The sequence below is a fragment of the Gadus macrocephalus genome, chromosome 20 (genome assembly GCF_031168955.1).
Source record: "Gadus macrocephalus chromosome 20, ASM3116895v1".
NCBI lineage: Eukaryota > Metazoa > Chordata > Actinopteri > Gadiformes > Gadidae > Gadus > Gadus macrocephalus.
The window spans coordinates 15,711,850-15,739,389 of record NC_082401.1 but is presented as its reverse complement, the minus strand read 5'-3'; the positions used below and the strand labels follow the sequence as shown (position 1 = coordinate 15,739,389).

Sequence of the window (27,540 nt, the reverse complement as noted above, 5' to 3'; positions counted from 1 at the left end):
CTGGACATATTAAGATCGCAGTAGACACCTGTAAACGGAGAATACATTGAGGCTAAAAATAACTCAGAGACAGATATACAACTTCCAATACATGCAAGGTGTGAACCATCGGAATATTTCGTTGATCACGTTGTGGTTCCGTTATTTATTTATTTTTATTGCGAACTGGTCTAAACTGAATGAAGAATCAACATCGGTTAAAATAATAATTAAAAAAATAAATATTCGCGGTAAAAAAAAGTAGCGACATATTATTATGTTTGGCAGAATCAGCTGATCGGTTGATAACAAAGCAGGAAGTTTATGTTAGCGCGCATGCGCTGACTGTAAGGGCATTTTTTTTGTGTGTGAGATCTCCAGCAGCCAGCTAGCTAGACTTAGCCCCTTTACTAAGACAAAGAAGGCTTGTGGCGAGACTGAGTGGAAACAGTTCAAAACAACGGACGATGACACAAGCCGCTGTGATGTGAAGCCACACGCTTTAGCTCACACATAAGGATGCATGATAATAAAAGGTGTGTTGTTAAAACGTCTTTTTTTAAACTTTTCGCAATTGCTTTGGATACATTAGCTCCAGCTAGCCGCTAGTTAGCCGCCGCTAGCCTTGTTTTTCCACCTGTAAGCGGTGGCGTTTCGCTCCTCTCTGAGTGCTAATGTAAGCTAGCTGCCCATACCAGTTCGGGATGGAGAGCCCCCCATTTCTTCTCGATCGTGGTGTTCGCCTACATTCTCGTTTCGTCGTGAACACCAGGATCCATTAAGGTGTATTTTGTGTATTTGTGTTTGAGGGCTGTGATTTCCCACGGAGCTGAAGGCTTTAACGTTCAGATGATCTGCGTTGATGGGGCTAGCATCTAGCTAGTACAAACGTTAGCTGCTTACCAGCTGGCAACGTTCTTTTCATTTAATAGAGTTGTTGTATGTAGACGTTTGACGTCTGCACTTGTCTTTGAAATGGCATACTTTTCGATAAAACGATATAAAGCAAAACTTGTCCGCACCTGGCTACTTGCGCTAGCATGCTAGCTAACGTCAGCTAGTCAACTTTGACTTTCCATTACATGTTTTCGTCCAGGCCTGTCAGGGTGTCACTACATGGACCAAACATGAGCCTATGAAGCCAATTACAAGCCTAGGCTGTATTGATCATTTGTTATTTTTCTTTATTCGGTCGTTCACCAGTCATATCATAGCTGTCTTATATCATACCCACGACTGCATCTCCCAAGACATATCTAAAGCTAATGTCGCTATTAACATGCATAGCATAATAACGTGGGATTAGGATGGCCATATGTTTGACATGGGACTCAACCTGCAATCGGATTTGTTTTGTAATGTTTTGGAACGCAAGTGTCTGCTATGGTGATGATAGTAGCACTTGCTTGTGAACGTGGCAGGGAGAGATGCTAACCCAAATGGACATTTTGTAAGCGTTCATTAAGATTGCATTCTGGTCATCTGAGGTAACATCATTGTAAACCACAATTTACGAATGTCACAGCCTTATTGTAGTTGCTACGTTTAAAAGTATACTACTGTAAACAAGTAGGCTATACACAACATGGTATTTCCATAAGATGTTGACACTATTTATGCAGGACATCATCACATGTGTGGTTTGGAACTATGTTAAAATGTTTATGTAACGTTAAAGGTTTATTAAATATGTATTTTTTATTATAGAGTGGGATCTGGAGACAAGACCATGAAGCGTCCAGCGATACCTTAGTTAAATCCAATCTTTGTACATTTCAAACACTCAGAGGTATGTTTCCAAATGTATTTGAATATACCAAAAGTAAATGGAAGTTTTCATAAAAGGCAAATATTTTTCTTGTAGAAACTAGAAGCCACCTTTAACACGACTCTGACTACACACTGCAAATGTTAAATGCCTTGGGATCTGTTTACTTTTTGCCAATTGTTCTTCTCTACTTTTGGACGGTGCTGCTTTTGAAATTACTTGGCGGGCACTGGCCGTTGATTCCATCAACAGTGCTCATTTCTTTTCCCCATGACAGTGTTGATTTGGAAGTCTTGTATAGTGAACACAAGGACCGGTTATGCACTTCCTCTCTTTTGTAGAAGGCCAAACTATACTCGTTTGGTTCATCTCCGTTTCACACATTTTCTGGGTCAACGCATTCAAACGTGTCCTCAATAGTTTGTCACATTTGCTAATTTTACGGTTTCAAACAGTGAAAGACACAATTTTAGTTTACTCTGCTTTAGTGATTGAAGAAGGGATGGGTTGGTGTCTTTTGGTGAGTTTATAGGCAATTCATGTTTATAACTAGATGAGCCTTTTGGTCATTGCTCCTAGTTTATGATATTACCTTAAACATGTACAATGTGTTAATATTGTCCTGATAAAAACGGTGTACTACTGATTGTGTTCTGTAATCTGTAGACTGCAGTACATGTCACATTTCAGTATCTGATGATAGTTATACAGAAGTTATGTAGTCATTGCTTGTGAATCAGTTTAGCTCTGTGGGCATAGCTCATTGTGACAATCCCATTAACTCAAGAACAGTGTCATATTTAGAAGAGTTACCATGTAGAGCGCATCGTGACTCGTTTGAAACCATTCAAAGATCAATGGTGTGGGTGACTCCATTCTGCTGATAACAGATGCATCTCTTTAGTGTTTTGACTAGCTGTCAGGGACTGTTCACTGATTGTCAAAGGACCTCTTAAACAGTTAACAATCGGCAAAGTGTGATCATGTGGACAGCATCAAAATACTTTTCAGTCAAATGAATCACATCCTGTTGCCGTAATGTACCTCTGGGAGCAAAGTGTGCCTTTGGAGCTCTGGTTTTGCTTTGAGAGTAAACCACTGTTGTTGAGACGGCCCTGTGCGTGTTAATTTACTTTGTTTGTGTGCGTTTGTTTGTGTAAATCAATAATGTCCAGGGTGTCTCTCCCTGCCAGGTAACGTGGCACAGGTCTTAAGGACGTCAGCAGCCTCCTCTAAGCTGGTGATGTCACGGGTTCCCACCCCCCCTCCGCCTGGGGAGATGTCCAGTGGCCCAGTGGCGGAGAGCTGGTGCTACACCCAGGTAAGCAACACTCCTCCACCGGGCTCACAAAACCTCATCACACGCCCCCGACGCCAGGCCCGCGCATGGTCCTTGAACTCTCTTCAAGCCTTTGAAACGAGATTGCGATACTAGAGAAGCTAAGACTATAAAGGGCTGAGGGAGAATGGGTGACGGTGTTTAGTTGGCCGAGTAAATGTTTCCTGTCATTGTTAGGCAGCTGTCCTGATTCTTCTTCATGGGGATCAATGTCTGTATGGGCTTGGCTTTGTTTTGTTTTTAAACAAATTGAATTTGATGATGGTTCTATTTTTATTCTTGTTTCTTATACAATTTTTCAGGGAACATTTGTCGTAATATACATACACATTACTTTACTTTCACTCTTACTTGCGATGGTGCTTCTGGTGTAGGCGTTTTCACAGGAAGCATCAAGTTTTCAACTGTTGTGAAGATTGTTGATGCTGATGCTAAGGGCTTATACACAAGTGTATTTGAAGCCTTTTTTTTGTAATTATATGCAAACAGGAAGTGGGATTCAAACTTACGGTTTGAATCAGGGAGTAGTTATTTAAAGCGGTAGGTATTATCTATAAAGTGATGGTATTTTAAGATTTCTCTCAATTTTTTTTTCAATTGTTTCCAGCACAGTGAGTGGACTGTCGCAAGATAATTCAAAATACAAGACTCGATCAAACCAACCCTGGGTACTGAGTAAACAGAAGTTTACTACTCAGAATTCACAGCTTATCTCATCTCTGTGAAACTACATATTTACTTTAGGCTTTAACCGGGACAATACATGAGGAATCTTATTTGGTGCTGCAGGATTCAATTTGATCATGCAAAAGTTACTAAACCTGATGTCAAGCTGTGTGTTGTAGCTTTAAATGTTAGGTTGCACTGATTTGGAAGAATCACGTTTGGTTAAAACTTATTTTTGCGGTTAGGCTAGTCTTCAATTCATGGTCTCCTAGCGTGACACACAGAAGACTTTGCGTGGTTCAGACTGAGTCCTCTGGAGACCTATCAAAGACTGGTTGAGTGATCACTCTGTTTACGTGTTACCATATGGGACCACGGTGTAAACATCTGTTGGGCCAGAGCGTTTCCCCCCACAGAGCTCGCCAAGTGCACAAACCCACAGTAGTAGTCATTCTCAGCCCCAGTCACGCCCCGCTCACCCTAACCAAAAGTATTTGTTCCTCAACACAACATTCACCACTGTTCCGTGACCACGCCTTAGTTGTCTGAGCATCTCCCCAAAGTCACAAGTATCAATAATATTACATCTGGCAGAGCAGGTTAGCATCGCAGGTTGTAACAGTAGAGCCTGAGGTTCGTCTGAATGAAGAATGCAGGGTTACTGGATCATCAGCACAAACGTAGTCTAGACTTGTGTTTTATCACTTTTTTAAAGTCGTTGGCCTGGCCAAACCTGCATATTTCTTCCATTAAACGCACCACAGATAGGTCTCTGCTGTACAAAAGACAAACAGATGTGGACAAAGCTTGTACTGTGTTTACATTTTAGTGCCTAGCTTGTTGATTGCTTTTCTCAAAACGGTTTATCACAATGTGAGGAGGACTTCATTTGGCCCTGTTCAGCTGCCTGCTCAGTTAGCGCTCTTGTTTTAGCTCTCTGCTCGGTTTGGTCTTATAGCCCTCTGTTTAGTTAGCTCTTAAGTTAAGCCCCTGGCTCAGTTAGCTCCATTATTTAGCCCCCTCCTCAGTTAGCTCTAATGTTTCGCCTTCTGCTCAGTTAGCTGTCATGGTTAGCCCTTTGCGGCATGATACTTTATGTGTTGGCTCTGCTCGGTAAGCTCAGGTTTAGCCTTCTGCTCTGTTTGCTATCATGTGTAGCCCTCTTCTCAGTTAGCGCGCATGGTTAGCCCTCTGCTCAGCTAGCTCTCATATTTAGCCCTCTGTTCAGCTAACCTGGCTCTCAGTGATTCCCCTTCTTTCCTCCCCAGGTAAAAGTAGTGAAGTTTTCCTACATGTGGACCATCAACAACTTCAGCTTTTGCCGAGAAGAGATGGGCGAAGTGTTGAAGAGCTCAACGTTCTCCTCCGGCCCTAACGACAAGATGAAATGGTTGGTATCCCGGCTAAAGCAGCTCTCTGGAATCCATTCGGTTATCAGCCTTAATAATGATTCAGACTTAAGTCCCTCAAGGCTCCGCCGCAGCACTGGCTCTCACCCCATGCAGGCTTATCGTACCTGTGATTTGAAGCATTTATTCCTTTTTGTTGTTTGTTTTGGTCCGTAACCCTAACAAATACTTTTATCTCTTCTCTTCGACAGGTGTTTGCGAGTCAATCCCAAGGGACTGGACGACGAAAGCAAGGATTACCTGTCGTTGTATTTACTACTCGTGAGCTGTCCGAAAAGCGAAGTCAGGGCCAAGTTCAAGTTCTCCCTGCTCAACGCCAAGCGGGAGGAGACGAAGGCGATGGGTGAGCAGCGCCGCACGGTTCCATTGTTGCCCCTCCCCCGTTTTGGGTTTTTGTTTTTCTGCGTTTGACTCGCGGGGGAAATGCGCCTGCCCTCGGCGTGTGTGTGATTGGTGTTTTCTTCCTTTGTCGCCGCCGCAGAAAGCCAAAGAGCGTACCGCTTTGTCCAGGGCAAGGACTGGGGCTTCAAGAAGTTCATTAGGAGGGACTTCCTGCTAGACGAGGCCAACGGACTCCTGCCGGATGACAAGCTCACATTGTTCTGCGAGGTAATTGTCGGGTTTCTACGTAGGATTTCCTTTATTCGGCCCGAGCTGAATGAGAATAATGGAGCCTATCTCCGCTTGATAATTGTTGCAGCCTTTTCTTGTTGCGAAGCACAAAACAAAAGTACTTATTTTTAAAAATGTGATTTTCCTCCACCTCCTGAACAAAATGTTCTGCTTTCTCCCCCCCTCCGCCAAATTGATGACTGTGAGGTAGAACATGGCTGTTAAGGCTTTGGTCGCGTTTCATGTGTAATTTGTCATACACTACTAATGCTGCTTGGCTGTGTGATGTTTGTCTGTTTTGGTCTAGTGCATTTCTATAAGCACTGAAATCGTGCGAATACTCCTGCAACAACTTTTTTTGTTGGAAAGGCAAACTCATCTTATTCATTTTCAAATGAAGTGTCAATGTTATGGCCACATTCAATCATAGACACAGACAGACAGCTGTTGCTGTTTTTTTAAGTCATCAAAAGAGAATCCACTAAGAAACGCTGCAGTCGTTCGCTTCAGGGCAGAGAACCAATATGCTGAGGATATCTTAAATTCTTTCTTTTACTCTGAAGTTGCACAAACGGGAAGGTCAGTGTTCTTGCCGTGCCGACCTTCCGCACCGGTCCATTCGTAGCTTGTTGATCAGAGCTCATAACAAGAGAAAGGGAAAGCTACGAATTCCTCGGCTGCGCGGGTGACATACATGTGACTGCGGTTAGCTTCCAGACGTTAATTGTCTGTTTTGTTAACGGGAAGCGTATCAGTCTGAAACGTGGCTGGCTTTATATGAATAGATGATCTATCCTAGTCTTTTTTGATTTTGTTTCAAGTTTTACATTTGTCCAACGGTTGTCAGAACTTTCCCTGTGAGACGTTGCCACATGCAAAGCACTCTTCTCTATTATGACAAAACATTTCCACAGACTTCCCCGCATCTGACCCACACCGTGGTGTGTCGGATGGTACGTTGACCTTACCACTTGTGCAAAGGACTGTAAAAAGCAGAGGAAAAATATGCTCAGCATTATTAGGAGCCTGACATTTCTGGTGAAGTGGTGAAGGCTCTGCTTGAGACGGCAGTCTAATAGATTCTGTGTCTTTTGTGTTGTTAGTCTAGACACCAGCCTTGTTTGTTCTGTCTCTTAAGCAGACTACGGTTTAGAGGACCATTTGATCTGGGTTTAGTTGCGTTGGATATATATATACTTGTTTAATATCAGCAATGTGACACCATTTACTGAATGTTTCTTCTGTTTTAATTGAAAAGTGCTCTAGGCATAACATGTTTCTGTTTAGATAGAGGTTACATTCTGTTATTTAGCCCGACTTGTTGTCTGAAAACACATTGGCATTACATTTCCAGTGTCGGCAGGATTCGAGGTTGAGACGGAAGGCCTTTTAAATATCATTGTGTTGTAGCTGTTTGCTTCAGTGGAAATCTTTTGCTGAGCAAAGTTCAAGCACTTATAACAAATAATTGGATTCAATGTGTCAAGAAGAATAACTGTTTGCTGAAATGTATATTTTCAAGGGGCAGGATAAACGAGGTGCCCCCCTCATTAAGATTGAAACGACATTAATGCCCCGTAATGCCAGGACTTACTGACAGCCAACCTGAACACGGCTCTTGTAGCTTCCACATTTCCGGAGAAATAGGCAATTTCATAAACCAATTAGGTTGAAATTGGAGATCGATTGTCTCCTCAATGTTAATTGGGTATTTCAGCTAAAATGAATTAATCTGGGTTACAATTGGTTTTCACAATTAAGATCTGTTACATCCTGGTGTTCCCACCTAACCGATTGCCGTTTCGTAAAATTGAAAATTAGTAGTACTCTACGCTCCCAACGGGATAAAAACCGTTTGTTTAAAATGACCTTTCTAACGCCTCGTGCCCACTGCACCGTCAGTCAAAGGACGTCAGAAGGCGTGACTGACGGATTGTGAGCTTTCCAGGAGGGTCGTCAGAGCCCGAGTAGCGTCACAGTGCTTAAATTTGCATACGCGATCTGATTGGATGACGGATCCGTCGCTGCGGAAAAAGTTGGAACATTTTTTAATTTTTTGACGGAGCCAAAGGCTCCAACGGAGCGCACGGATCCACAATGCATTGCCCGTCCGTCCCCATTCAAAGTCAACGGATTTCAGTCAACGGATGGAGGCAGTGGGCGCGAGGCGTAACACAATTTCCTCTCCTTATCTTGATTCTTTAGACAATAGTTTGACGTGTGCGTGTTGCCCTCCCTCCCCCCTCCCCCACAGGTGAGCGTGGTTCAGGACTCGGTCAACATCTCGGGCCAGTCCAACATGAACATGCTGAAGGTACCCGAGTGCCAGCTGTCTGACGACCTGGGCAACCTGTGGGAGTGCTCGCGCTTCACCGACTGCAGCCTCTACGTGGGGGGGCAGGAGTTCAAGGCCCACAAATCCATCCTGGCAGGCAAGACCCTCATCGATTCTCCTCCTCCTCACGCACCACCTCCACCTCCTCCTCCACCTCCGTCTCACACTCCTCCTCCTCACACCCCATCTCCATCTCCTCCTCCACCTCCTCCTCCACCTCCGGCTCACTCTCCTCCACCTCCTGCTCACACCCCACCTCCATCTTCTCCTCCGCCTCCTCCTCCACCTCCGTCTCACACTCCTCCTCCTGCTCACACCCCACCTCCACCTCCTCCTCCACCTCCGGCTCACACTCCTCCACCTCCTGCTCACACCCCACCTCCATCTTCTCCTCCGCCTCCACCTCCGTCTCACACTCCTCCTCCTGCTCACACCCCACCTCCCTCACCAGCCCTCACGGCGAGCAGGGAAAGTGCAGGTGTTCCACGGACACCTGATGTCAGATCTGCTGACACCAGTTTATGTATATCTCTTTATTTCCACACATGCTGTTGATTTTGTGTTTGCAGATAGACAGATTAGTAATCAAGACGGCTTCCTTAGTATGGTGTTGAAGTTTAAATATGTGGTGCAGCGAATTACTGAAGTGCCATGCTGATTGAGTTGAAGAGCCATTGAGCCCAAAACGCTACGGGTCAGTTTCGGTTTGATCGGACGCAGATCGGACACCGAGCTTCCTGAAGTATACCCTTCGTCACGACGAAGGAGCGAGGTGTTTGTGCGAGGTTGGAGAGGACTAAGCCTCTCCGATAATTGTAGCATAAGGCTACGGCATGTGTTTGGAGGTGCGTTTTATTTTGATGTCTGCGCCGGAGTGGGGGTTAAGCTTCTCAGCATAACGCCTATAGCGCATTCCATATACAACTTCGCTAATTTTACAAAAATTCGAATTCCAGCTGAAACGGTGAGTTCTCCGGCTCTTTGAGAAAACTTGCTATTCCAAAGGTCTTAAATAAAAGAATGAAATCAATATCCGGCAAAAAAAAAAACATCTCCTTCATGGGATTGTATGATTTAAAGTCTAGGCAGACACTTCAAACCCAGACCCTTGGTGTTGGTGACGTAGAGAGGGAGATAAAGGGTGTGTGAACACAAACGGTTGCATGACTCTGCGTAACGCGCGTCGTCCCAGCGGGGCCCGTGGTTTCCTCCTGTGGCAGCGTCCCGCCTCTCTGTCGGAGCGTGTTCGGCCCCTGATAAGCCCCCCCGCGGGGAGCCTCCCTGTCCCTGGGCGGGGGGGCAGCAGCAGAGGCCTCTGCCGCAGGCTTTAATCCCAGCTCCCGTGCCCTCTTCAGGGGCCCGAGCCCGGCTAGAGTCCCCTCCATCAGGGGCCCTCCGTGTTAGACACGGTGGCAGCTGTTCGGGCCAGCAGGGCCCCAGGCGGATGGCAGATTAAGAGACAAATTAGGGACAGATTTGGAGGATTTAAGGAGCGTTTAATTAGAATTTGTCCTATTTCTCGGTGTTTGACATGAGGACATTTGATGTCACGAACGTGGGTTGTCGTTGGCGATGCCCTGATTGGTCTTTGCAGAGTACACGCTGTTTCAGGCATGGTCAACTCCTCATTCATTCATTTTCGGTATTGATCGATTGATTAATGTCCAAATTCCCTTTTGATTGTTAATGGAAACGTACTTACTGTCGTTCATGTTTTCCTTACAGCGCGATCCCCGGTTTTCAATGCAATGTTTGAACATGAAATGGAAGAGAGTAAAAAGGTGAGGTGACATTAACTATTTTATATTTTTCTCGTGTTACTTTCCTCGATTTATTGCAATTCACTATAACCGCTCGGCTGAGGCAGAATTTATTGTGCTGAAATCGTATCGATTAGTACACTCTGAGCTTGTGCCTTTCCCCCCTCTCTCTCCCCCCCCCCCCCCCCCTACCTTCTTTTGGATTGGAACATTTCTTTGAGTTTTTTTTTTCTAATCTAGTATCGACTGCTTCTCCCCAGAACCGTGTTGACATCAGCGACGTGGACCCTGACGTCTTCAAAGAGATGATGGGCTTCATCTACACCGGCAAAGCGCCCAACCTCGAGAAAATGGCCGATAACCTGCTCGCGGCGGCCGATAAAGTAAGCATGGCTCCCAGGCGCGATGCGGACCAGACCTTGATCGTGCACGTAGATTATCGGACGTAGATGCTGCTTGTTTTATTCATTAAATCCCGGGCCGATTTCTTTGTTTTAGATTCAGCAGGTGACTTCTCTTCGTACCTCGTCGTCCGGGCTAATGTTTTGCCGTCAAATAGCGCTTGATTTTGCGTGTGCATGACTCGGACTCGACACACTTCTGTTCACAGACGCTTCGCCGAAGGTGTTGCTTCTCAGGCCTTTGTTTCCATACATTACAGGACCACCACCACCCAAATAAACATTGCCTGATACGAAACGGAACAGCAGACTTCAAACGCTGCGACACCCGCTGCATACGTTTCCCCCCAAGTGGAGTTGTTTGCCTTGACTTTGTTCTTTTTTTCACTTCTTTAAAAGGAAACTCTGTCGCTGCAGTGTGGGTTTAAAATGTCAAACTGTACGGCACTCCGGCTCCTTGGCCCAGCCCTGACCTCAGAAATGTCCCCCTCTCTCTCTCTCTCTCTCTCCCCCCCCCCCCCCCCCCCCCCCCCCCCACTCCTCTTCCCAGTACGCTCTGGAGCGTTTAAAGGTCATGTGCGAGGAGGCCCTGTGCAACAGCCTCTCGGTGGAGAACGTGGCGGACACCCTCATCCTGGCAGACCTGCACAGCGCTGAGCAGCTCAAAGCACAAGCCATAGATTTTATCAACAGGCAAGTGTCTCCTCCTCCTCTCCGCCCTCCCCCCCCCCCCCCCCCCCCCCCCCCAAAAAAAAGGAGGGGGCCAAAAAAAACTCCCTGTGATAAATTTCTGCTGCCATTTCTGTTTACCAGTCTTGAATGCTTACCTTTTTATCTCGCCGCCATAGGTGCAGTGTCCTGAGACAGCTGGGCTGTAAAGATGGGAAGAACTGGAATAGCAAGTATGTAATTAGCTGATAGAAGTGACACAAGATTAATAACGGGCCTCTTATCTCGGTTCCCCCCAACCCGAATGCATTAGAATTCTCTCCCCTTTTCTCCCTGCGAGCTCCGGCACACTCTAGCGCGCCTCGGCTCGTTCCGCGAGCCGTCCACCCTATCTCCTGGATCGTCGCTTTATTAATAGACTCATACCTGGGGGAGGGGGGGCGGAGGGAGGGGGTAAACGGGGAATATTTTGAGAGCTATTCTGCCAGGAACGCGCTGTTTTAAATGAAAGTTTGATCTAGCATGTTGTGGCGGTAGGACACCTTGAGGTGGGCCCTCTCAGTGGGAGCTTAGCGGGCGTGGTTCCTCATGCGACCGACACCAGTGAGCTGTTAATTTCATCTGATTTTGACGTCTGTGGTCATTGAGTGTCGGGGGGGCCCGGTTCCTCGCGGGTGGGGGCCCGGTTCCTCGTCGGGGGCCCGGTTCCTCGTCGGGGGCCCGGTTCCTCGCTGGGGGCCCGGTTCCTCGTCGGGGGGGGGGGGCCCGGGTTCCTCGTCGGGGGGGGGGCCCGGGTTCCTCGTTGGTGGGGGCCCGGGTTCCTCGTCGGGGGGGGGCCCGGGTTCCTCGTCGGGGGGGGGGCCCGGGTTCCTCGTCGGGGGGGCCCCGGGTTCCTCGTCGGGGGGGGCCCGGGTTCCTCGTCGGGGGGGGGGGCCCGGGTTCCTCGTCGGGGGGGCCCCGGGTTCCTCGTCGGGGGGGGGGCCCGGGTTCCTCGTCGGGGGGCCCCGGGTTCCTCGTCGGGGGGGCTGCCCAGTCCCTCGTCGGGGACCCAGTGTTCCTCGCCGGGGGCCCCGCGACGAGAACCGGGCCTCAGCCTGGCCCCGGTCCCCAGCCCTGTTCTCCTCGCTGACGTCCTGCCGTCTGTCCCCTGCAGCCACGCCACGGACATCATGGAGACGGCGGGCTGGAAGTCCATGATCCAGTCCCACCCGCACCTCGTGGCAGAGGCCTTCCGCGCCCTGGCATCCGCACAATGCCCCCCCTTCGGTCTGCCCCGGAAGCGCCTAAAACAGTCGTGACCGACCCCGGCTCCCCCGGCAGCAGCAGCACCACCACCCCCCCCCACCACCGCACCCAGCCCCAGCCTGTGGCCCTGTAGGACTTTTTTTACTGGAGGAGTGACGCGCGGAGGACGTGGCCGGGGACGGACTTGAGGTCAGAGCTCTGTTCCACCACACAACACCACAGTGGGGGGGGGGCGGCGGCGGCGGCGGCGGGGGGCCACCCCCCCCACCCCGGCAACAAGAGTACAGTACGAGTGAAGTATCGGTTCAGCCGTACGGACGGACGGACGGACGCGCACGTGACACGGAGGTGAGGGCGAGAGAGGGATGGGATTCGATCCGCGGCGGCGTTCCGTTGTCTCGTTCCGGCCGTTCCCGGCGGGAACCTCTCCGGTCCGGGAAAGGGAGGCGTGTTCTTCTGCTGTTTTCTTTTTGTTTTTTTTTCTTTTGTTTTTTGATTTCCACTTACTTTCAAAATGGCCTTAATATATATCTGCCATTGCTCTGGAGCGCGTCTAGAGACCCTTTGTCTATTTTTCTCTGTGCCTGCCTTGTCCCCGTGACCAGGCCTCCTCCAGATTGCACTAGTTCCCATGGATAGTCTTTTTTTCATATGAAGTTCTATACGCATCAAAGGGTTTGATGAAAATGGGAAGATATTATATATTTCTAATGTTTAGCCCGTTTTGAGACTAGACATTATCCACAAACAAAAGAAAACAACAAATGAAACGTCGTGAGCGAACGCTTTTCAGTGCAAGGTCAACTCTTTACACTTTTTAAAAAGATGAGTATGCCCCATATTGATGGCACCATTTCTATGTAAATGACAATTTGAACCATCTTCAGAAGACCAGTGTAAAAGACAGTATGTTCAGATGTGTATTTTTTGGGGTGGGGGGAGGGAGACCACAATAACAACCCAGTGTCCTAAAGACCCTGTGTTGACGTTTAATTTCTACGTATGGCAGTGATGTCAATACTCGGGCCCCTGGTCTAATTTTTGTTTTTTCATTTTATTTAAAGAGTCAACACTCAAATCAAACCCCAGGACTCGCAACGAAGCTAGTGCGACGGTGGATTCTGATTGGCTCAAAGTGGTGCCGTGTGGTGCCACTTAACTTAAGGGACACCCCCCCCCCCGGTGGCAGTTTCAGCCAATCAGAGCAATGCTTTTGCTTGCACTGAGCAGCAGGAGCAAGCCGGTTTTCACCTGTAGGTCTGAGGTTTGGTTTCCGGTGTTCTCTTTAAAACCATTGGACGAATATGGGGACTATTTACCCGTTCTATTTGACATATAATCCAGAAACATAGGTCTGTGAACTGCTATAGATAAAATTTTCCAGAGAATTTAGCTTTCCATAGTATTACCAACTTGCGAATATTATATACTCGATATATTGTGGTTAACAAAAAAAAATGGAGAGTCTAATGCATGGTCATGTGCTGTTGAAAAAAAAAGGTGTTCTCGTACCGATTTATGGTTTTTGTTCCGTTTTTCTTAAAGCCAACATTTCTCTGCAACGATTGGAATAACTTGTGCAGAACGAAGAGGAGAATGGATAATGTGTGGGGGGGGGGGACCGGGTTGGGGGGGGGAACCGTTGACTCCAACCTGCTTGGGTTTGTATAGGATGCTGAGCATCACTACTCTTGGAGCCTTGTACTTATGTGTGTGGACGGGAGGTGGGAGGGGGGGGGTGTTTATCTGGTTACCTGTTAATCCACCTTGTTTCCTTACAAAGTATGGTATGAACGGCGCTTTGGAAGATGTTGTAAATTAACAGAGTAGCATCCGTTTATGAATGGCGTTACTCACGGTCCAGTGTCACGATGTTGTTGAAACTTTTTTTTTTTTTTTGGAAGAGGAAAAAAAACGTGAAGTTGTCTGCAAGAATGCCTGCATTAACCCATTAAAACTTTTTTTCCAGCAGTATGGATTGGCCCGTTTTTCTTTTTAAATGTATATCCGGCACAACGGTTTTCAAATCCGGTTGTGTCATGTTCAGAGATGATGGCGTCAGGCTTTATTTAGCCTTTCAGAGACCGCCGTGTCTTCACTGCAGTCGTTCACAAATGTCACAATGAGGATTAAATCATGACCCCCTTTTAATTTTTTGCGCTGTCGGTTCCGGTAAGAAAGCGAGAAATCGCCCTTTTCTAACCAAACTAGGTTAAGTTTCATGACATTTCATTCACATTGCATAATAAAGGACATTTACGCATGTGTTTTTTATTACAAGCGCATGATTAACTGCGATTGTTTTTTAAATGTAGCTGAACATACCAACCTTTCAAAAAAGGCATGAAAAATGAAATCTACTTTAGTAAAATGTGATAGTGTTGACTCACGCCTCTAAACAGACGGAGGTTTTAAACGGCATTACCGCTAATTGGGGCATTAGCAGAACTATTAAAAAACGCACACAGTGAGGTTTGTATTATTTCATGAATAGACTAATCAGAGAACGACCATGGCACTCTCCTCGGAACAGAGACGTCTTCTGAAGGAGCTGCTTGGAGACGCCCATCTCGCACTCTCGATCCACAGACCCACGGAATAACGCCCAGATATCATCTGCACTTAAGCACACCCCCTCCCTGACTGCGCCATTCATCTCTGCCTCCCCCACCCCCCCCCCTCTCCATGCTACCTACACACGAGCCCCCCGGTATCCAGCTATTTAGAGGCTCTACCGGTCAGAGATCCACAGACGCACTCCTATCAGCCTCACTCTGGTCTCCATAGCCCAGAGTTGGGAGGTGGGTTTACCGCTCAGAGCTCCACAGATGCATTCATATCAGCCTCACTCTGGTCTCCATGGCTGGAGACCAGAGTAAGGCTGATATGGGTGCGTCTGTGGCTCTCCGACTGGCAGACTCACCTCCATCCCGCAAAGGCCATCCACGGTAGGAGGCTGGTTAACAAGGAATCGCAAACCGATTAAACCCTAGCTTCTTCTTTCTGCAGTACACGTTTAAACCATTGGAGGGAATTGTTTGTTTTGAGTTGGTCTTTCATTGGTGCTTGTTTGAAGAGATCCAACAAGACTATTCATTTAGTTTTTTTTCCTCCGCCAGAGCATCAGAATCCAAAATCTTTTCTGCTAGGTTTTGATCTACAAATTACAATAAGCATAGACCCTTTTAAAAGGGCCTATGCTTAATTACCATACACCATATTTTCATAATTCTTTCATTTAAAACAATCCACAAAAAAAAACGGACAAATTGACCATGCACATTAGAGCTTGTCCACCTATACGTGTAACCATATGTCCCCACTTCCCCTGTGTGTGTGTGTGTCCGTTTGTGTCTCTGAGGCGACCCGCCTCTTCAGAGTGGATGCTTCACCCCTGATCAGATAAGAGTAATGGAAGGGACTGAAAGACCCCTGTCCCTGATGGTCACGGGGAAATTGATGTGCTCCCCGAGGTGCAGCTCCCGCATCATGCTTGTCTGAAGACACAGATTTATAGCCCATTAAAAAGCTCCACTGATATGTGGCTCCAGTGGCATGCTTATCCGGTGGTGTGGAGAGGGTGTGTACCAGATATATGACATGGTGCCGTTGAAAGTTTAAATAAGGTTTTTAATGCCTTTAAAAACCTAAACTGATCTTTTACAAACAACTTCGATTTTTTACCAAAAGAAATGCCCTATTAAATATTCCAAAGTGACCATTTTTACTTACACTATACACACAGCAGTGGGTTACGCGTATTTTACAGAAGGAAAATAACTATCAACAAATCACAAGTGGATAAATCCGCAAAGAAACTGTAGTCCCAAGGTTTACATAAAAACTCAATAAAGCACTCACTAAAAATATCAATGGACGACTTAAACTATCGCTTAACAAACACCAGAATTAAAGTAAACAGTTTTACAGATCGATATTATTTTCTCTGGGACAAATAAAACTAACATCTTTTAACTCTAATGCCATTTTTCAACACGCTTAGGATTTAGAGGGATCAAGAATGCATACGTCAAGGTAACATACGGCATTTTCACAAAAAGGGGGGGATAGAATTAAAACACCAACATAGATAAACAGAGATTCAGGTATTTCATCATACAGCTTTATGTGTATAATCTGACGGTAGCATTTACAGATGTAAGAACATACAACTTATAGGGCAAAAAGGTACATTTCTTTACATCAATTATTGACGTGATTGATTGCAACCCATGGATACGGAAGGAAAAATTTGAAACCCAATATAATCAGTTCACATATTTTACGTTTCGTTAAGTATTGGCTGGTGCTGACGCGATACCTGTCCTATTTATGCAAGGTCCATAAATCATTCTGATTCTACTTTCTGAATGCATTATTTTTTTTCCTGCTTTCGCCTTTGCTCGCTTTTGGCATTGAGTAAATGAGAATGTGCGCTCTAATTAAAACCTATTAAAGACAAGTGATGTCAGGGCTGGTAGAAGGACCATGACAAAGTGCTGTTAATTATCTGCCAGTCTCACTAAATCCACCTGTCCTGCAATTATCGCTTTCATACACCTCTCCCGACACATTAATCCGCTGTTGGCTTTCCTAAAGGAGTCGCACGTGCCTCAACACTGCATCCCTCAAATGCCAACGCTGCAATGTACGATTAGTTTTAGGGTACGCGTAATCTTTGGACGACTTTAGTAGCAAGCCAATCCAATTAGTCCAAAAAACAATGGATGATGTATTCTAATAGGCAATAATGTGTCTTATGTCGTTTTTAATTACCCAGTTCTCGGAATACTTTTGGTTTTATTTTATTATTATTTTATTAGCACTGGAACCCAGTGAGAAATAGAAATTTGAAGTTAAACTGTACAAGGGAGAAAATGTGCTCTGATGAGTTAAAGACAATCAGATGCATTTGTTTATTTTTTTTACTCCAAAGTAAAAGCGGCGCTAATGTCCGGAGTCGGGCTCTGTTCTCTGAATCGGGGCCGTGCTTGCCTACGGCCTTCCCCAGTCGTAAACATCTGGACGGTATACTCATTACCAGTAGCCTTTTTTTTAATATACAGAAAACGCATACGTGTGCTAGTGAGGAAAAGCGGTTTCAGAATAAGTGGGTCATAGCGTGGTTGAGTGGCTCACACAGAATCCCAGATCAACCACAGGGAGGAGGGGAGGATGAACAGCTATTCGAATTCGACATTTAAATCTTCTCTTTTTAGGGCGGGTCACCCGGTGGAGGAGTAGGGCATGTCACTGTGGTAGTTGTAGTCGGGGCACACCTTCTGCACCAGTTTGTAGTCGACGCTGTAGAAGGCGATGTAGATGCAGATGACCTTGAAGGGCTTGGAGCAGAGCCAGGACACGTGGCTCTGCGTGTGCTCCTGGTAGCACACCTTGGACGAGTCGAAAGCGCACAGCGCCGTCTTCTTGTTTCGGTCCGTCTTCTCGTACTCGATGCGGCAGTTGAAGGACTTGGCGTCTTTGCCCTCGGTGGTGGACTGCCGGGCCACCTCAAACTCCACCACCTTGGAGGGCGGCACCAGGCTGACGGAGACGTTGCCCAGGCCCGTGGAGTTGTGGCGGAAGTACACGCTGAAGGTGCCGTTGCCGTGGTCCACGATCTTGCCGGTGATGAGCAGGTTGAGCTGCACCGTCTTGATGTTGGAGTGGAAGTCGCCCCAGCCAAACATCTTCTTGAACTTGCCCGTTTTCACCATGGGTCTGCGCTTAGTTCTGGCCTGTGCCCCTGCCCCATCTGTCTGGTTAGATAACCAGTCCCAGAAGTCCTCCACGTTCTCCAGGTACGTCACCTCCCGGGTGTTGCTGCGGAGCCCCGGGAGCCCCTTGGCGAAGAGCCGCAGGGGGTTCAGGACCCGGGGGCTGGCCCCGCTGGGAGAGAACTTCTGTCCGTGGTCGCTCTCGTCCCATTCGATGAGCTCGGTCGCCGCCCCGCTCGCTTTCTCGCACGCAGCCTTTGCACAACAAACACAAACATAAAGTCAAGTTAGGACACGGGACATGTTCTGAGGTGAACATTTGTTGTTTAACCATATCCCTAATATCATTGCTGTAATGTTACACACGCTTAACAACCATCATGAGCAAAATTTATGCAAATCCATATCATTATTTGGAATGTCCTGATGGATTCAGTGTAGATCCTCTGACGCTTTATGATTATAATTATTACACGCATTTGCCGCGACTTGTCGGGTCAAACGGGTGGTTATAAATCCTCGTGACTCCCCGGCCCCAACCGGTCTCCGAAGGGAAGGCCTATTCTTCACACTACTGTACTCCTCTGAACTCTGGCTTCCAAGGGGACGGCGACAAAAAGACCATGGCTCCCAAAGTGGTTGAGTTGTGCACTACTGCCAGGGCTAATCCAGACATGCCAATGAACCGCCATCCCTCCATGCACCTCAAAGCTCGTTTTAGCTTAAGGAGTAATTCCTGGTCCACTTCAGATAAAGCTTCAATAATTCATGGCAATGGGCTTAGCGAGTTTCATTAGTAATTAGTTGTGCTGGCTTTCCCCCGGGCCTAGTTTTAGGGATCACTGCAAGAAGCAGATGTGAGTGCGCTGAGCTGCGGCTGTTGGAAATCTCGCAGAGCTGCTGCACACTTCTTCCACACTAATTAGAATTTCGCTGTGAGCTTCACTCGGTGCAGCCCATATGCGCAGAGCTAACAAACTAGGTCTGTCGAGCACCATTTGCTCTGCGGACTCCGTTGCATCACCTCCTGTGTTTTTGTAAACTCTGCTTTTATTCTTGGGCCGAGCGAGAGCAATACCCTCCCCTGTTTGAGAACGGGACGATTCATGCAGCACATGAGTCTGTGCTTGATCCGTCGGAACGGATTGAGTTTTGCTGCAGTCGACGCGCTGCTACGCACTGACGGCCCAGACACTAGCAGCAACATCTTGGTAAACTCTATCTAATGGCGGCGGCTCCCTGAGGGCCCCGGACATGTAATGTAAATATCGATGCTTCTTTCCCCACGGGCCGCGATCCGAGTCCATCTATCAGCGGCTGACGACTCGTAATTAAGACGAGGTCTCACCGCTGAGCGAGGGAGCGCGCTAACAAGGCGCCGCTCTTTAAGCTCGTCAAATCGTCGGCCGTTTACTCAACCAGCTCCAGCGCTGCCCTTTCCCCCTCGGACCCGACGCCGCTTGAGGCCGCCTTTTCCCGCCTGAGCCCGGACGCTAATTCGACGGGATGCTCTCGCCGTTTTAAATAACGGGGCACTTAAGAACACGTGGGGAGAGGGAATGGAGACAGTTTAGATGGACTCACTCACTCGCTCCCTCACTCACTCACTCACTCACTCCCACTGATTCATGCCACAATGCGGCATGAATTCAGAGACGGGTGGCATGTTTGTATCTGCATGTAAACGATGTGTGGTTTGAGTCATGTAATGAGTGTTGGGGAGAAGGGGTACCTATGATGTGAAACTTAGGAGATTGCTGTGACAACATCAGAGGATTCCCAGTGGTAATGCTACGTCCATAAATACTCCTGAGAGTGATGACACCGGGAACTTAAATGCTTTTACACAGACACAGACAGACAGAGACAGTCACAGTCTTCTAAGTCTAAACCAGTAGTTTACTTTCTCTCTCCACATACACATCACAACATTGTGTCTATTGGTTTCCGCTTGCGTCTGTGCGCTTGTGTGTGTGCGTGTCTGTCTGCATGCAAGTGTGTGCGGGTGTGTGTCAGTGAACGCAGGCAAGGTCTGCTGAAGGAGAAGACACAGAAGCTTCATTAAGATTTCCTAATCAGAGCTTCCAGGCTAGAGGCGTTCCAGGGAAACTTGAAACGAGGCATTAGGAGAATAATAACCTGCGTCTTATGGAACTCAATGTTTTTCTCTGCGGTAGCAACCAACGCCGGCAAAACTCAGCCAACACAACAAGGGAACTTCACGCTATAGGATGCGTTCAGTGGCGGACATTTTTGCAAGTTCTGAACGCTCCTTACGGCTGCATGAGGGCAACGCCCTGACGAGGCAGCCTTGAAACTGTATTTGGCAAAGCCACAGGAGGGAACAATCCCAACCTACTTAGATGGGGATGGAGATGGAGCAGGTCATGGAGGGACATCTCCTTTCCATAGGATGTGTTCTCCGTTTGTCTGCAGCACTAGAAACGGGCGTAGTGGATCTGTGGTCGAGGGAACACGATAACCTCTCATCTACATAAGATGGCGTTACAGGTCCCGCCACGGTGACCGTACCCCAGCGCTGCACAGCGTCTCAGCGGCAGGGCGGCGGCCTCGTGACACCGTCTTCATCTCCCAAATTCACATTTTGTTTATTTTTAAAAAACGGTTGGTCCAATCAGAGATCGTGGGCGTGAGTTTCAGTAAAGCAGGCACAAGGAGCACGACAGTCTGAACAAAAACATTCGCGGCACCCAGGGAAAGTGCAGCAATCTACTTCAAAATCAATTTTCTTCAAAATGGACTGAATAAGTATGTCGAGCGATGAACATTAAGGGCAAAAAGCACTTCACCGAGAAGAATGTTTTGGCTTTACCTCGATACACGCCGAAGAGATATAAAGAGTCACTTGAAAGTTACTTAATCTTATTGGCTTGGATTCTTCCAGCGTCGTTAGGCCGGTTTCATATTTGGAAATCAATTGCTGCCAAGCCAAGGCCAGACGGATATTAATCGCCGAGCAACAAACTCTGAAATTTCTGGCTCGTGGCGTGAGGCTAGCACGTCGGTGCTATGGTTTGTAGACCAGGTGCCTCCTCCAAAAGGCAGATCCAATAGCCCGTCCATCAGTTAGCGGTTGATAGCGGCACTCTCGCACGCTCTCTCTCTCTCTCTCTCGCTCTCTCGCTCTCTCTCTCTCTCTCTCTCCTGACAGTTGATCTGATTGGGCACAGACCGGCCCGGCCCGTTATCGGTAATGAGCATTATAGAGCTGACTGCCTGCTCGCCCCGTGGGTAGACATATCTTATAGAGGTCTGACGTAAAAGGTAATTGCCACAGTTGACCAGGACTAGCCTCTAGAAAGTTATTAAGCAGCCTCTGTGACATCTGGCGGCTGGATCATCTTGCAGAGATGCAGCCGATGAAGGAGGCAAACACATGCACACCCAAAACGAAAAAGAGAGAACCACCATTTGCGATGACCGCCCGGGCGACACCGAGCCCGTCTGTGATGCGTTCCGGCCCCGCGGGCAGAACCGCCAAACCCGGGATTAAATGGACTGTCTCCCTGCTTCTCTAAACTTGCAGCCGTCTCCGGCACCAAACCTCTGCCCTCCACAGCTTTATTTGGGTTTCTTCGCCCCCTGGCCTTTATCTTTTCTACATTAAAGGCGAGGCTTTCGTTGAGGTCGACATCAAAGCTGCACTATTAGTATGTATATTTGTTTTGTTTGTGTGCATGTTTGTACGCTGTCCGGCACTTAAGGTGGGGCTTTGGAGCGTTTAGACGACCGGTTTGAGACATCTTCCTCTCAATACACAACACGGACAATTAAGTGGCTCAGCAGTGCATGCGGAGGTGCTCCCGGCACCCGGCCTCTCCCTGTAGATGTCTCTGTGGGAATGGACCTCACTGTGGGACCACCATTTATTTCTCCCCTAATTTTCTGCGTCCAAAGCCTCATTAACTTGATGCTTAAATCTGTAGTAAAAGATCTTGATGACCTGCTGTGTGTGTGTGTGTGTGTGTGTGTGTGTGTGTGTGTGTGTGTGTGTGTGTGTGTGTGTGTGTGTGTGTGTGTGTGTGTGTGTGTGTGTGTGTGTGTGTGTGTGTGTGTGTGTGCGTACACACACAGAATGCATGACCACTGACTGATTTAATCATTGACCATTAACAAATTCTCGGTCGTAACCTTGCTATAATTGGATTGTGTACTTTTTTGGTTATTTAATAGCACACAATAGTCCAGTCTGTGGCTGTCTTGTTTTAGAAGCATCAAAACACACACATACACTATAGCGCGCGCGCGCACACGTACACTATACACACACTAACACACACACTACACACACACACACTCTTACACACTAACACACACTCTCTCACGCACACATTCTTACATACTCTAACACACAAACTCTTACACACTCTTAAAAACACACACTCTAACACACACACACACATTATTTCACACTCCTACACACGCACACACACACACACACAGACACACATTCTTACACACTCTAACACACACTCTCACACGCACACGCACACAAACACACTAATTGGACCAGTATCATTTGTAATGATTGACAGAGGCGTGGTGTCTGGAGTGAGAGTGTGGGTCCCAGCCCCGTCCGTTCTCGTGGAAACAGATTCAAAATTCCAAAAAACTTTATTTGTCCCCAGGGGGCAATTGAGATTGCTACTCTGATCGCCGTAGCAACCGCCCGCGCTCCGAGGCCATCACTCCTAATAAGAGGCCATAAGTGGCCTAGGGACAGTTGTTTGCAGCACGCTGGATGAGCATGGGGGGGTTTAAGTGATGATGGCAACTATGCGGTAGTCTACCACTCTGGGGGGGGGCAATATATCTTTTTCAAAGAACACATGTGTTCTACGACATAAGGCCGTCCTTATAACATGTATTGTAGACACTAATGCCCGTCCCTGGTGCTAATGGATGAGCACCATAACCCCTTTTTATATATTTATTTGAAACTTTATATCGAAGCCTACGTGTAAAAATTGACAACAGCAGCGGGGTCCCTACAAAACAAGCAGCTCAACGTAATCGCAACTTAGCACCGCCCTCCACCCCCCCACCACCACCACCACCACCAACACACCTCAGCCCCCCCAGGGGAAGGGGAGGGGGGCCTGGGAGCTGCGGCGGTGAGTCTTCAGGTAATCTGTGATACTTGTGTTATCTCAGCACCTGTCACGTTTGACAGCAGCAAAGCCCCCTCGAACACTTTTTTTTTTGGGGGGGGGCAGGTGTGGGCTTTCAACGCATCATCACTTTCATAATCCCCTTACGATCCCGCCCCCATCGACACACACACACACACACACACACACACACACACACACACACACACACACACACATATCCCGGATTGAAAATCGATGAGAAGCTTTGGACTTTGTGTAAATCGTTTCTACTGGACCAGAGTCAGACATAAGACAAGTCTCCCGCACATTCACATCTCTATGCTTGGAATGGAATGGAAGTAAGCCGTTTTAATCCCAAGATGAACTTGATGATAATACAGTATCAAAATTAGGTTAAGACTTCTGTAATGTGTCACTGAAATTCTGATAGTGAACTTGACCTTTTGGATAATCACCCAAATCATAAAATTCGAGATGTTGTTTATGCACAATGCACGTGCACATGCAATTGATTGTGCATGCCATGTCTGCTGCCTACTACACAATGCCATACTATACTAAGTGTGTGTGCACACGAAGCAGGATTCGGGCTCCAGGGATACCCTATGTCTTGGACTCATCCACAAGTTGTTTCCGTGGCTGCAGTTAACACTTGGATCCCATGGGCCACCAGCTTTTAACGTCGCTTTCAAACTAACATGAGTCATCCTAACACGGGGCATTAAATAAAAATGAAAGCCTTCATCGCCAAGCACCTGTCGCTTGTTTGACAAAACCCCGCGTCTCTCGGCTAAATAGTTCCGCTGAATGAGCCGCCGCAAGCGTTGCCTCTTTGCAGATTTGAACCTGCAATGATTTCAGAGAAAGTCAAAGGACAATTCATTGGGGACTTTTTTTCCTTTATATTCTTTCTCTTTCGCCCCCGTTCTATGGCGTCTGAAGGCTGGTACTTCAGAGGAACTATGCGGGGACAGAGGGGAGCTGAACGCATGGCGTTCAGGCTGCAAATGACAGGCTTAGAGAGAGAAGGGCTTCAAAGGCCAGGCTTGAGAAACAAAAACACCAGGAAGCGTCATAAAGGTGATTGCCATGTGCATTCTTCAGCTGTCCCATCTCGCTGTATACATGAAAGCTATGCTGGTTCATTAAAAAAATAAAAGGTCAGTCCTATGAAGCCCTACACCGCCTGCGCAATGATGGACTTTTTATGTCTGTTTTCTAGAACACGGCGTGGTAATTATTTCACGGTGTGCAGGAGAATATGAACTTGTTCAACGCGCCATTAAGTACCTTAATTATGTGCAATGGCTTCAGACGCAGTACTATCAATAATTTTGCATGTGTGTACGTGCGTGCGCACGCACACACGCGCAAACCATTGAGTTTTACGGCGGAGGGCTATCATAATGGATGGCTCAGAAACGAACAGACGAATGAAACGATGTTAACACAGCAGCAGTGAGGTGCCACTGGCTGTTCTGTTCTGTGATTCTCCTATCAGATGACACAGGGAGAAGCTGCGATATCAAAGAAACTCTCTAAAGAGGGTGTTACTCGGCCGTTGCGATTCGACTTGAGAAAACAAAAAAACAGATCAAAGGTTCTCCTTTATTCTGCAGACCGGTGGGTGAGGTTGATGCCGGGGCCACAGAAAGGAGAAAGCAGGCTATAAAAGAGCTGCTACAAACGGCCCATGCAGCTCGGAGGCAGCGCACGGCACGCAGAGCGTATCCGATCCTGCTTTACCCCGTAATGACAAGGCTATAAGGTATAGCCCCCCACCACCACCACCGCCGCCGCGGATCCGACGAGCCTGCCTCAGGCTCTGTGTAGTCCATAAAAATTCATAGCTGTGGAGGGCGGGCGGGCGGGTGGATTTAAAACCCTATTGAACCGACCTAATGTTACCCGCAGCCGGCGTGGCGGACACGGTCGGCGATTGCAAGGTTGTACTCTCCCAGGGCTCCTCGGCGCCGACCATAAGTTACCCCGACGCCGGAGGAACAACGGCGCCCTGAACGGGGTATCGACAGACCGTCCGTCGTACAGACGACCCGGGTTACTGTCGTTGCTGCCCATAGCTAAATACCCATTCATCCATCGGAGGCCTCTTTTCTCTTCATTTCTACCACTGAGGAGCATCGATGGATTTAATGCCAACGCGCAACACACACACACACACACACACACACACACACACACACACACACTCCCCAACCACATTATGATTGATTGACACTGTGATTGGCTAGCAGCGATAACTCCTCAATAATGAGGAGTGGGGCGCACGCGTCCCCTCAAAGCCGCGTTCAAGGGGGCTTCTCCCGGGGAAACGGCGACCTTTGGTTGGGGGAGGCAGGTGTTCCAGCGGAGGACTGCAAATGTCACGGACGGTATTGTTTGTGAGGGATTACCCCCAGTCAAGCCTCGGGTGCCGGGGGGACTGTGACCCTAATATGAAGCATGTATGTAAGCGCCGACCAAATCATTCCCGAGCGCTGCTCCTCCATTCACAGGTCCGTAGACCTGTTCGCTCCAGCAAGTCACTTCTCATTGGTCGGCTGGGACTGGTATTCAAGGCATTTTCTTCTTACAATTTCTGCTCTCCACTTAAACTCTCGAGTGAACACCCCTTTTGAATGTATTTTTTTGTGGGGGTGTTTTGTACCCGTTTCTTTACAAGGCAAATCCGAGGGGAGGTTAATTTGAAGAGCAGGCTACGGCGTGTAGCCTGAATATAAACAGTTTGTGTATTTTTGTCACTCGTTTTGGTCTGGAGTCGAGAAGAAGAAAAAGGGGGGGTGGGGAGGGGGAGCGGGGGGCGACTGAGTGCATGGGGACAGGCAGTGTGTGTGTGTGTGTGTGTGTGTGTGTCCACTAAGTGTGTTTGTGTGTGTGTGTGTGTGTGTGTGTGTGTGTGTGTCCCCGTACTTTGTGTGTGTGTCTGTCTCCCTGTCCTGTGTGTGTGTGTGTGTGTGTGTGTGTGCGGAGAGAGGGTGAGGGCTCTGTAAGAGACCAGGTTCTTATCACAGCCCAGCAGCTCCATAATTCGCCGCCGTGATAAAGTGGCGGAGCAGAAAACCTTACAAGGCTGGCACAATCCCAAGACGGATTAGGTTTTTCAGACATAAGCTTCCTGAAAAACTAATCAATCAGCCCGTGCGGTATTATCAGGAGTGTGAGATTAAAGAGCAGGGCCTAATCCGCCACTGTACATTTTATTACATTCTCCGCCGGTATAGTTTGCTTTCTTAAAACACATACACTAAATACGTAAATAAATAATGAAATACAAACTAATTGAGCATGGGGGTGAGGGGGGGGGGGGGGAGGGGGGGGAGAAGGTTAACGGGCCCTTAGAGAAGGATTTCATGCAGAATTGATGTTTCGCTGTGGGGGGAGTGTAGGGAGGAAGCTGTTGTCTTTGCCCAAGCTGTTCTTCTACACGCCGAAACCAAACGGGGCGGAAAATCCTGATTTGGACGTACATTTGATATATAATATTGCATATACCAACTAACTTTAAACCCTCATTGAAATATATAGATTAAGACATTTCCCCCTCTCAAACTTTGAATATGCTGATTCCCCCATGGACCACCTCGATAAATAAATAAATAAATAAATATGCAGGCGGTTTGATTAACGTAGAAATAAACGGCTAAATCCTTTCTCGAGCAATGACTTGTAATCCCCTAAATCAGTGCTCGCGTCTGCGTTGCGGGGATGAACTTCAGCGGGCGCAGTGTGCCACGGGAGACGCTCGCAGACAGGAAGAGTTGGGCTTAGCCGGGACCGCTACGTTGTCACTTCAATGCGGTCACGCCTAGTATAACGGCTACGGCGCAAAGGCTTTGAACTCTGCCGCCAGACCCCCCCCCTTACCCACGTTCCCCCTGTCCTGGTGGGATGCTAACCATGACTCAGAGGTAGGAGGTAGGTACTAGGTAGAGGCGCATCACATGCTGAATCCCGTTCTCTGAGATAACCCCAGGCCACGTGAGGGGTTGTGTGTTGTTGTGTGTCGTGAGGTAGTGTGTTGCACGGCAGTTAGCACCGAGGTCCCCGGGCCGAAAAGAGTAGGAACACGGAAGGGATGAACCACAACAAGGGGGAGAAAGTTACGTGGAGATTTTGGACGAAGGAAATTTCGTCGAAGCGACACCGAATTTGACAAAGCAAAGCGACATCCGAAACGGGTCACGGAAACGGATACCACCACCCCCCCCCCCCCCCCCCCCCCCCCTCCCGGAAGTCTCTCTCCCTCTCACCATCCAAACCCATGTAACGGAAACTTCCGAAACATGCTCGGAAGTCCCGCCTCTCGCTCCTGTCAATAACGTTCATTAGAAGCCCCCCCAGAGAGAGAGAGAGAGAGAGAGAGAGAGAGAGACTCTCACTCAAGTGGGTCTAAGTCCGTCCCCCCCATCCAAATTGTCCCGCTGTCACTCCGCACACGATGGCTGCGGCAGATGTCATGGGGGGGAGAGTGGATCCTCTGCGGG

The 27,540-nt window shown here is 47.9% G+C and overlaps 2 protein-coding genes across 4 annotated transcripts in view; one reads left to right on the top strand and one right to left on the bottom strand.

Moving 5' to 3' along the window:
- Nucleotides 1-317: 317 nt before the first annotated feature.
- spopla (speckle type BTB/POZ protein like a) lies at nt 318-14,154 on the top strand. Of its 3 annotated transcripts, none has more exons than XM_060039792.1 (12): nt 318-515; nt 1,687-1,768; nt 2,941-3,068; nt 5,021-5,142; nt 5,353-5,504; nt 5,643-5,770; nt 8,028-8,205; nt 9,834-9,889; nt 10,129-10,251; nt 10,820-10,962; nt 11,118-11,171; nt 12,092-14,154. In XM_060039792.1, exons 3-12 carry the CDS (start codon nt 2,991-2,993, stop codon nt 12,234-12,236), a joined length of 1,179 nt encoding a protein of 392 aa, XP_059895775.1. In that variant the 5' UTR covers nt 318-515; nt 1,687-1,768; nt 2,941-2,990; the 3' UTR covers nt 12,237-14,154. The 3 variants fall into 3 exon arrangements, with proteins under 3 accessions (XP_059895775.1, XP_059895774.1, XP_059895776.1); XM_060039793.1 differs by lacking the exon at nt 318-515 and adding an exon at nt 539-762; XM_060039791.1 differs by lacking the exon at nt 1,687-1,768.
- A 1,638-nt stretch (nt 14,155-15,792) lies between these two features.
- The window catches only part of nxph2a (neurexophilin 2a), a 14,344-nt gene continuing 2,596 nt past the window's right edge, over nt 15,793-27,540 (bottom strand). The window contains exon 3 of the mRNA XM_060039762.1: nt 15,793-18,155. Within this exon, the coding sequence (XP_059895745.1) occupies nt 17,409-18,155 (747 nt within the window). The 3' untranslated portion in view covers nt 15,793-17,408. The remainder of the gene's footprint in view (nt 18,156-27,540) is intronic.